Raw genomic sequence first — 11,316 nt, forward strand, 5'->3', positions numbered from 1 at the left:
AAAACAATAAAAGACCTGAAATATTTCAGTTGGTGTGCAATGAATCTAAAATATATGAAAGTTTAATTTTTATCATTACATTATGGAAAATAATGAACTTTTTCACAATATGCTAATTTTTTGAGAAGGACCTGTATTGGGACATCGACACAATTCTAATCTTTTTGGCTCTATACACCACCACAATGGATTTGAAATGAAACAAACAAGACGTGCTTTAACTGCAGACTTTCAGCTTTAATTTGAGGGTATTTACATCCAAATCAGGTGAACGGTGTAGGAATTACAACAGTTTGTATATGTGCCTCCCACTTTTTAAGGGACCAAAAGTAATGGGCCAGATTAACAATCATAAATCAAACTTTCACTTTTTAATACTAGGTTGCAAATCCTTTGCAGTCAATTACAGCCTGAAGTCTGGAATGCATAGACATCACCAGACGCTGGGTTTTTTTTCATCCCTGGTGATGCTCTGCCAGGCCTCTACTGCAACTGTCTTCAGTTCCTGCTTGTTCTTGGGGCATTTTCCCTTCAGTTTTGCCTTCAGCAAGTGAAATGCATGCTCAATCGGATTCAGGTCAGGTGATTGACTTGGCCATTGCATAACATTTCACTTCTTTCCCTTAAACTCTTTGGTTGCTTTCGCAGTATGCTTCGGGTCATTGTCCATCTGCACTGTGAAGCGCCATCCAATGAGTTCTGAAGCATTTGGCTGAATATGAGCAGATAATATTGCCCAACACACTTCAGAATTCATCCTGCTGCTTTTGTCAGCAGTCACATCATCAATAAATACAAGAGAAGCAGTTCCATTGGCAGCCATACATGCCCACGCCATGACACTACCACCACCATGCTTCATTGATGAGGTGGTATGCTTTGGATCATGAGCAGTTCCTTTCCTTCTCCATACTCTTCTCTTCCCATCACTCTGGTACAAGTTGATCTTTGTCTCATCTGTCCATAGGATGTTGTTCCAGAACTGTGAAGGCATTTTTAGATGTTGTTTGGCAAACTCTAATCTGGCCTTCCTGTTTTTGAGGCTCACCAATGGTTTACATCTTGTGGTGAACCCTCTGTATTCACTCTGGTGAAGTCTTCTCTTGATTGTTGACTCTGACACACATACACCTACCTCCTGGAGTGTGTTCTTGATCTGGCCAACTCTTGTGAAGGGTGTTTTCTTCACCAGGGAAAGAATTCTTCAGTCATCCACCACAGTTGTTTTCCGTGGTCTTTCGGGTCTTTTGGTGTTGCTGAGCTCACCGGTGCATTCTTTCTTTTTAAGAATGTTCACAACAGTTGATTTGGCCACACCTAATGTTTCTGATATCACTCTGATGGGTTTGTTTTGTTTTTTCAGCCTAATGATGGCTTGCTTCACTGATAGTGCCAGCTCTTTGGATCTCATATTGAGAGTTGACAGCAACAGATTCCAAATGCAAATAGCACATTTGAAATGAACTCTGGACCTTTTATGTGCTCCTTGTAAATGGGATAATGAGGAAATAACACACACCTGGCCATGGAACAGCTGAGCAGCCAATTGTCCCATTACTTTTGGTCCCTTAAAAAGTGGGAGGCACATATACAAACTGTTGTAATTCCTACACCGTTCACGTGATTTGGATGTAAATATCCTCAAATGAAAGCTGAAAGTCTGCAGTTAAAGCACATCTTGTTTGTTTCATTTCAAATCCATTGTGGGGGTGTATAGAGCCAAAAAGATTAGAATTGTGTAGATGTCCCAATATTTATGGACCTGACTGTAAGTACATACTAAGTTTGTGATAATCTCATTTTTTTTACTTTAGTGACACTCTCATAAATTTACTACTAATAATCTATTAACACCAAACTCTAAGATTCTGTAAATGGCTCAACATAAATCACTTTTTAAAAAATGTTTACCTTGGTATTCTTAGGATCAGATAGCCAGTACTGAGCTGGCACGTATAGCTGGAGAATTTGATGAAGGGGGGAGCCTGACAGAGGGACCCGGGAACAAGGGGGACGACTTGCTGGCTATGATGGACGAGCTCTAAAGGTCAGTGACTGCGGACTGTGAGTCAGGATACATGTGGTGATTCTGAAATGTTAAAGAAAAATAAGGTAGGTTTGGAAATGCCTAGCATTTATATGTTCAAAACATGATGAAGAACAAGCTGGAAGCAAAATCGCATTCTAATGGGTTGAGTTTAGGATTTCCTAAATGATGCGTTGTTTTAAACTTTAAAGTGGTTGAAAAAAATGCTTGAAAAAATGTTGAAAATTAAAAAAGTTTTGTTTCTTCTGAATTTGTTTTCATAAAAACACTTGCATCTTGAATGTCAGTTTAATATGTCTTACTTGATTGACATGCAATGACTGATTCATCTCTTTATGTAGTTTATTAGCAGCAAAATGAAAGTCAATCATTTTGAGTTCAGTGGAACAGAGGGTGTTTCATTCTGCCCACAGAAAACCACACCGACATACATTCAGACAAGTGTCAACAATAACACCTTCAATATAAAGAGACTGAAATGTTGAACTGTGTTCTCAGGATAATTTATACATGTCAGGTTGGGAGCAAGATGTCACATGGGTTAGATTTATTTGTATTTTTTTCTCTATTCCTTTCTCTGGGCTATTTATTGACATTCTCTATATCAGCACAAAACTTTTAGCAAAGCACATGTAAATGTGTAGCCTATGTACTGTGCACAATGTTTTAACATGAAAGTCTAAAATGTAAGCACATAGCTAATAAGGGTGTGGGAGAAGAAAAATTCTTTGATACAAATAATTAGCTACAATTAAATCACAAGGTTTGTGTGGTATTTTTGCATGTTATCATTAGTATTTCATTGTTCCATCATTGTTTTACTGTTCCGATTTAGCCATTAAATAACATAACGTTACTGGTATGTTGCTTTTTTCAGACAGTAATTCACATATCATCAAACAAAGCTATTCTCAAATCAACAGTATGCCCATTGTGACAACGTGCCCCGCTACAGCAGTGAACCGCTTTCTTCATGATCAACGGCTGAAACAGCTGACTTTCAAGAATACATTTACCCTGAGAAATAAACACTGAAAAAGGATGCCAACTAGCCCTAGTTTCTCCTACATTTAACTCGCTGGAGCAAAAAAAAACATCTCGGTTACGTATGTAACCACAGTTCCCTGAATAGGGAACGAGATGCTGCGGTGACGTCACCGTATGGGAACACCTTCGGTGTGACGAATGTCTGAAGCCCTATACCATCTCGCCAATCCTATTGGCCAAATAGCGCTTGGCACCGCCCTACGCATGCGTACGCATCGTATACCCGGGCGCCGCGCGCTATTTCGCTCAGATTTTCATGAACTGAAGAGAAGAACGCTATCAGGTATGGAACGGCCGGGACCGCAGCATCTCGTTCCCTATTCAGGGAACTGTGGTTACATACGTAACCGAGATGTTCCCTTTCATAGGTCACTTCGATGCTGCGGTGACGTCACCGTATGGGAACCCTATACCATAACGCCTGACGTACCTGATAGCTGGGATCCAAGGAAGCATCTGCTCAAGCGGAGAGAACCCGGGAGCCAGGAGCCGTCCTTACATCCAGACTGTAAAACTTTATAAAAGTGCTCGGTGAGGACCATCCTGCCGCAGCATAGATATCAGCCATAGAAGATCCACTGAGGGCCGCCTGAGAGGAAGCGACTGCTCTAGTGGAATGAGCTTTGACTCCTAGAGGCGAGGCGAGACCGCGCGCCTCATAGGCTAAAGATATTGCCTCCACCAACCAATGGGACATGCGTTGCTTTGTGACAGCATGGCCTCTATTCTTATGTCCAAAACAGACAAACAGCTGGTCGGACTCACGCCATGAGGCTGATCGATCGACATAAGTCTTAACCGCTCTGACAGGGCAAAGACTTAGATCTTCTGATCCTATCCCAGCAGGGGGTAAAGCCTCCAGGACCGTCTGCTGAAAATGAAAGGGGTTCGAAGCGACTTTAGGGACATAATTAGGCCTCGGTCGCAGCAATACCTTCACAAAGCCTGGTGCAAAATCCATGCACGACGGCGAAACAGAAAGAGCCTGTAAATCCCCAACTCTCTTGAGGGAGGATAAGGCCATAAGAAGAACTGTCTTCAAGGTCAGGATTTTATCCGATACGGTTTCCCAAGGGCTCAAACGGATGTCCTGATAGACCTTGCAGTACAATAGATAAATCCCATGAGGGAACTCGCACAGGGCGGAAAGGCCTCAGCCGTCGCGCACCTTGTAAAAAGCGAGAGACCAGCGGATGACGGCCCACTGAAGCACCATCCATATATACGTGGTTAGCTGAAATGGCTGCCACATAAACTTTCAAAGTTGCTGGCGTTACACCATCAGAGAAACGGTCTTGAAGGAACTCCAGTACTGAAGCCACTGGGCAGTAAACTGGGTCTATACTACGAAAACCACACCAGGTCATAAACAGCTTCCATTTGAAAGCATATAAGCGTCTCGTAGATGCTGCTCTGGAATTCATAATAGTCTCGGAGGTTTCCGCAGAAAGACCGGGACATATTAACTCACTCCGCTCAGAGGCCACGCCCACAGTTTCCACAGATCTGGCCTCGGGTGCCAAATCATCCCTCGTGCTTGCGATAGTAAGTCCTGTCTGAGGGGAATCTCCCATGGAGAGCCCACTATTAGACTGACCAGTTCCGCAAACCACGGCTGTGTGGGCCACCACGGAGCCACCAGCAGCAGCTGCTCCACTCTGTCCAGCCGTATCCTGGACAACACCGCTGGAATTAAACGAATTGGAGGAAAAGCATACAAGCTGGTCCTGGGCCAATCGTGAGCTAACGCATCCAGGCCTAGGGGCGATGGAGGGCATAGGGAGAACCACAGCGGGCAATGCGTAGTCGTGCTCGACGCGAATAAGTCCACTCTCGCCTCTCCGAATATCTGCCATAAAAGGCTCACCGTCTGTGGGTGTAATCTCCATTCCCCCTGCTCCAGAGTCTGTCTGGATAGCAGATCCGCTCCGACGTTCAAACGTCCGGGGACATGAACTGCTCGGATCGATAGAAATCTGTTCCGAGACCAAAGAAGAATACTCCTCGCCAGCCTGCACAGGGGGCGAGAGCGTAACCCTCCTTGATGATTCAGGTATGACACAACCGCCATGTTGTCTGACCTGAGTAGTACATGACGGCCGGTCAGCAGATTTGAGAAATACTGGAGAGCTAGAAAAAACTGCCAGTAGTTCCAACCTGTTTATGTGCCAACCGCGTTGTGTCGCTGTCCACACTCCATGAGCTGGGCGCCCTTGACAAACAGCTCCCCAACCGGTCAAAGACGCGTCCGTCGTGACAGTCTCTCGGGAAGCACAAATCCCCAGACGAACTCCGGCTAGAAGGAACTCGGTTGACATCCACTGTTTTATTGACATAACACACCTCCGTGTCACCGAAATCGTACGATGCGGAAAACAACGGGGTGAAATGTTCTGACTTGTCGTCCACCACTGAAAAGGGCGCATGTGAAGTAAGCCCAGACGAATTACAGGGGATGCCGCTGCCATCAGACCTAACAGCCTGGAGACACAAACTCACCGTCACTGTGCGGCCTACTTTGAAGTGACGCACGCATGACGTGAGAGACTGAACGCGCGGGAGAGATAGTCTGGCTGTCATCGCGCGAGAGTCCAAATCTATTCCCAGAAAGGTTATCCGTTGAGAGGGGATTAAAACACTCTTCTGGAAATTCGTGCATAAGCCCAGGCTTCTTAAATGATTCAGCACTAAATCTCGGTGAGAGAGTGCTTGAGTCTGTGATTGAGCTAGCACCAGCCAATCGTCCAAGTAATTCAACACACGAACGCCCTGGAGCCGCAACGGGGCCAGAGCTGCGTCCATGCATTTTGAAAAAGTTCGGGGAGCCAGGGCTAAGCCGAACGGAAGAACACGGTATTGATACGCTTTGCCCTCTAAAGCGAATCTGAGGAACTTCCTGTGTCTCTTGATGATCTGAATATGAAAATATGCATCCTTCAGATCGATCATGACAAACCAAGTGTTTGGTTGAATCTGAGACAAAATGGACTTTACCCGTTAACATCTTGAATTTGCTCGTCCTGAGTGCAAGATTCAAACGGCGTAGATCCAATATGGGTCGCAAACCGCCCCCTTTTTTTGGTACAACAAAATAGCGGCTGTAAAAACCTGACTCCATCTGAGAGGGGTGTACTTCTTCAATAGCCCCTTTCTTCAGCAGAGCTGTCATTTCTTGCCGCAGCACCGCGACTTCCTCTGGTTTCACAACCGTGGGAAGAATTCCGCGGAAAGGAGGCGGGCCTTTTCGAAACTGAATGGTGTATCCGAGACGAATCGTGCGTAACACCCATTGCGAAATGCCGGGCAAGCGTTCCCACGCGCGGCCCGAAATAGCGTCAGTGGTTTCAAGGTTTCCGCCTTTTTCAGCGTTTTCATACGCGTTAACATGCCCGAATACGGAAAGCTCGCGGCGTCCGTAAGCCGGGGAAGCGCGTGCGTCAAATCCGCTGCATCTCGTTGTGTATAATCCTGAAGCGTGTCCACGGCAGGAATTAATCCAACAAGATGAACATCGGGCTCTGCCGCTAGCGAAAAAGCGGCGGCTGTATGAGCCGTCATAAACGGGCCGTCTTTGCCAGACCCTTGTAGCGTTCCTCGGATTCTGAAGGCTGAATCGCGCAGAGGTGCTGAGGAAACGCCTGACATGGTTACTCGATCCAATGCTTCTAGAAGCGCCTTTTTGCGGCGAGACAGTCAATGTTAGAGCGTGGGGACTGCAGTGAGAGGGTTGGATGCGCGAAAACGGTCCAATAGCGCTCTCTAGCGGAGGGCACAGTCCCTGGCAAGCAGCGAGAATATCAGGAGCTGCTATTAGGAGCCCGAGAGCGAGAGGCATTAGCCGTCGAACTCAGGTCTAATCTTTTCCGCTGTCGCTGGCGAGCTGGTGGAAAAGCCTTAGGACCCCAGTCCTTACGAGGGGGCGCCATAGGCGAAGGCTCTTCCCGTGAGGCAGCCCGTTGGCGGTTTGAAGAGGTTGAACGAGACCGCGCGGGCGCCTGCCGCCGTTCAGTCTCCCTGGGTCTGCGTGGAATCAGCTGGCGGAAAGGGGCTGATTGCTTTTTCGCTGCCCTAAATTTATCCACCACCGACGTAACTGCCTCTCCAAACAAACGGTCCTTAGAAATGGGCGCGTCCATGAGAAAAGATTTATCCTTTTCTTTGATATCGGTGAGATTCAGCCAAAGGTGGCGCTCGACCGTAATCAAACCAGCCATGGAACGGCCCACTGCCCGAGCAGTATGTTTGGTAGCGCGTAGCGCCAAATCCGTTGCCCGACGCAGCTCTTTCACAGCCTCGGGTGTGATGCCCTCCCCCCCCTCGTCGAGATCCTTTAAAAGCTCTCGCTTGGTAGGCCTGGAGGACCGCCATAGAGTGGAGCGATGCGGCCGCCTGGCCAGCAGCCATGTAAGATTTCCCGACGAGGCTAGACGTGACTCGACACGCCTTCGAAGGAAGGAGGGGGCGAGACTTCCATGCCGTGGCCGAATTAGGCGCCAGATGTTCGGCGAGAGTCTCCTCAACCGGAGGCATCGCTGTATAGCCACGGTTCGCCATATCTGAAATGGTGGCGAAATCCGCAGCCGCAGCGTTCGTGATGCGCGCCGAGTAGGGCTGCTTCCAGGACCTCGAAACCTCCTGGTGGAGGTCCGGGAAAAAAAGGCAGGGGCCTACGGGGCTGCGCGGGAGCACGACTAGTCAAAAAAAACGGTCGTCCAGCTTAGATGAAGGTTGGGCCTCGGCCTTCTCAACCTCCCAGTCCAGTCCCAGCTTACCCACCGCACGAGAGACCACATCCAACAGCTCGCTGTAGGAGGGAGAGACGCGCTTCTCCTGTCCGCTAGGAGGGAGAGGGCTGTCCGTATCTGCCACGAAGTCCTCAGACTCCGAAGCCGCGGTGGATAAGACGTCGTCGTCGAACTGCCCACAACCGAAGGAGATAGCATCGTATGCCTCCGGGGTGGGCTGTAAACCCCCGTCCGAGAACACAACGGGTTCGACGAAGGTGGCATCCTGCACTCGGGTAGGGGAGAGCGAGCGATGTTGGAGAAAACTCCAGCGCCGCGCTGTCGTCGTAAGTGAGGTCGCACATGTCTCCCCAAGCCATCGCCTCGTGCGGTGCCTCGGCAGCCGCAGAAGCGACACGGCGGGGGTTAGACGCGGGGGCGACCTTGGAAAACACTTCTACCCTCGAGCGCAGTACTTTAAGTCGCAGGCCATCACAGTGGGGGACAAGAGGAAAGGCCACTAAGCGCAGACTGCGCGTGATGTAATCCCAAACAGACTACGCACCTTTCGTGAGTGTCTCCCTTAGTGATGAACCTGGTACACGGTTCCTTGCACTTTCGAAAGCTCATCGCGTCCGCGAAGAGGAGTTAACACTGCTCGAGAAAACCGCTATGAACGCGAGATGATTCCAGAGCACAGATGATTCTCTTTCCTGAAGGAAATGAAATCTGAGCGAAATAGCGCGCGGCGCCCGGGTATACGATGCGTACGCATGCGTAGGGCGGTGCCAAGCGCTATTTGGCCAATAGGATTGGCGAGATGGTATAGGGCTTCAGACATTCGTCACACCGAAGGTGTTCCCATACGGTGACGTCACCGCAGCATCGAAGTGACCTATGAAAGGGAACTCGCTAGAGGGAGCGCGAGCGATTTCATCCGGAACCTCTTGATGACATCACTTTCCTCTGCGACAAAGCGCGGCGCTCGAAACCATTTAGGAGATAAACTAACATGATGTTTTGAGCACGTTAGAAAACGCAAAGCAAGGTAATAAAACAAGTACTTTTAACTCAAGTGGAATTTATGACTGATTCTGGTTTTAAAATTAAATGATTTTGTAATTATTTCCTCTCTGAATGAATACAACTCTCGCGTGCGTCAATAAGGACGTGAAAGATAAAGTGGCAGCAGAGCTTATTTGCAAACGTGATTCGTGACTAGTATAGTTTTCAGTGATCACTAGTGACTGTCCGTTAAACAGTACTTCGCTCGATACTAGTATTTTTCTTGCATGTATCTAGGTAAGTTAGTCATTTAGTCTTTGCAACAAGTCACTATTTCAATAGTTACTTCCAAACTAAGAACTGTAACAGGATATATATTCTGCTGTATTTGACATTACTGCTTTTCATTCTATATTACACCTTGTTAGAGAACAAACCTGTTTTACATATTTCCCATGCAGTGTTGTGATTTGTCTGTCAGCAGAACCTCAGAAACCTGCAAGTGTGCACATGCTCAAAAACATTTAAACAAAAATGTTGAGCATGTAACTAATGGTGTAATACAAATCACACATTTATTGGGGGCTACCTTTTTATAATTAATTGGCAGAGAATCACTAGTTTGCTTTTCATCTTTGGTGTCATAAAAAGAAATAAAAAAGAAAGTGATTGGTTGTTAAAGAAAGATGACATTGTCCACGTTAATGACTTCTCTGTGCACAGGTGAACATGGACGTGAGCCATTCCATTCGTGAACGCACCATCGCCGAGAACAGTCTGGTGATTCTTCTTCAGGGTCTGCATGGCCAGGTGACCACCGTTGACCTGCGAGACGAGAGCACGGCAAGGGGAAGCGTTATTAACGTGGACGCTTTCATGAACATCCGGCTGGAGAAGGTTCTGTACAGGGACAGACGTGGACGCGTGTCCAGTATGGACGACTTGTTCATCACGGGGCGAAATGTGCGTTATGTCCACATCCCAGACAGCATGAACATTATAGAGACGATAGAGACCCAGCTCGCCAAAATACACCGCGTGCGAAACTTTGGAGCAAGCGGTGGACGCAAAGAATACTCTAAGAAAAAATAGTTTTTATGAGAAACTCATGTTTGTCTTGCAAATATATGGTTTTGTAATGCAGTATTAATTTTCATTAAGAAATGCAATCATGGAGAAAAATGTAATGCATAGTTTACTTTGAAAATGTTGCTAGTTGGAGACTGAAAGAGCTCTGAATATCATCTCTAGGAAAAGTGTGGGAAAAGTTATTTCTGTTTAGTTTGCATTACTCTAGTGGTTTGAAAAAGCGGTAAACGGTGAAATAACCATTGATCGATGTGTTCCTTAAGTTGACATTGTGTTTGTTTAAACAACACATCTTTTTACTTTTAATATTTGTTCTGTCTCTTAATTGCGATGTCAATATGTCTCAACCACAACTATCTCTTAATCACAATAATTATGTTTATATGCAAATATTGGTACTTTAAGCCTTTTATTTGTGCAATTCAAAACATTGTTTTCAGTTTAATGACTTAATGTTTCTTTATTGCTGAAGTTTCATAAGATCAAGATTGGTGATAATTTCAGACGATCATATAAATAATTAAGAGAACTGGATTGGATTGGATTGGACAGTAATCTTCTAAGATGGCAAGCTGTTGGGGATAAAGATATACAATTATATAGTAACTTGAACTGTACGTATAGTACAGTATAATGTGCAGTCAAATTAGTACTAATTTATAGTAGTTCACCAAAAAATTAATATGCTTTAAATTTACTTAGACCATCCAAGATGTAGATGAGTTTGTCTCTATATCATAATGGAATTGTAGAAATATAGCATCACATCACTTGCTCACCAATGGATCCTCTGCAGTGAATGGGTGCCGTCAGAATGAGAGTCCAAACATCTGACAAAAAAACAACAGTAATCCATATCACTCCAATCCATCAATTAATGTCTCGTAAAACCAAAATCTGCATGTCTGTAAGAGACTAACCCATCCCTGTTGTCCTCTCACATCAAAATCTACAAACATATTTGTTTAGAACAGTTTTTGCTTGTAAACAGTGCTTGATCTGAGCATATTTCTCCTCTGATTCCGATAATACTTTTTTCACTGTTGAAAAAACACCTTAATAATGGCTCTGTTTCACATTTAAAACTTAGCGTGAAACATTCCTTTAACCCGAGTCTTCAGATTGGACTTCAAAGCTTTTGTCTCCTAAATGGTCTGTTTTTGTCTCAGTTTGTGGCCAATGTGGCAAGAGATTTTGCATCTTATTTTGGAGCAATATTATTTTGCTTCCAGAATGTTACATATGTTTTGGCATTGCGTATGAGGATGCAGGATTTTCAGTGACCACATAATCATCGTCCTTGCAATGACTCAAACCTCATTCCTGTCCAGACACAGGAATATTCTGGTAAACAAAAGACATGGCACAACATGAAAATTACACATGCTGCTTATGAAGAAACTT

The 11,316-nt window shown here is 45.7% G+C and overlaps 1 protein-coding gene across 3 annotated transcripts; it reads left to right on the top strand.

Annotated features, from left to right (window-relative positions):
* The first annotated feature begins 1,599 nt into the window (after positions 1-1,599).
* Positions 1,600-10,304, top strand: LOC109060984 (U7 snRNA-associated Sm-like protein LSm10). 3 transcript variants are annotated; one of them, XM_042745514.1, is made up of 3 exons: positions 1,600-1,768; positions 1,926-2,047; positions 9,547-10,304. In XM_042745514.1, exon 3 carries the CDS (start codon positions 9,553-9,555, stop codon positions 9,913-9,915), a length of 363 nt encoding a protein of 120 aa, XP_042601448.1. In that variant the 5' UTR covers positions 1,600-1,768; positions 1,926-2,047; positions 9,547-9,552; the 3' UTR covers positions 9,916-10,304. The 3 variants fall into 3 exon arrangements, with proteins under 3 accessions (XP_042601448.1, XP_018933677.1, XP_018933678.1); XM_019078132.2 differs by lacking the exons at positions 1,600-1,768; positions 1,926-2,047 and adding an exon at positions 8,731-8,866; XM_019078133.2 differs by lacking the exons at positions 1,600-1,768; positions 1,926-2,047 and adding an exon at positions 8,920-9,120.
* The last annotated feature ends 1,012 nt before the right edge of the window (positions 10,305-11,316 follow it).

This window comes from Cyprinus carpio, chromosome B19 (assembly GCF_018340385.1).
Source record: "Cyprinus carpio isolate SPL01 chromosome B19, ASM1834038v1, whole genome shotgun sequence".
NCBI classification, from domain to species: domain Eukaryota; kingdom Metazoa; phylum Chordata; class Actinopteri; order Cypriniformes; family Cyprinidae; genus Cyprinus; species Cyprinus carpio.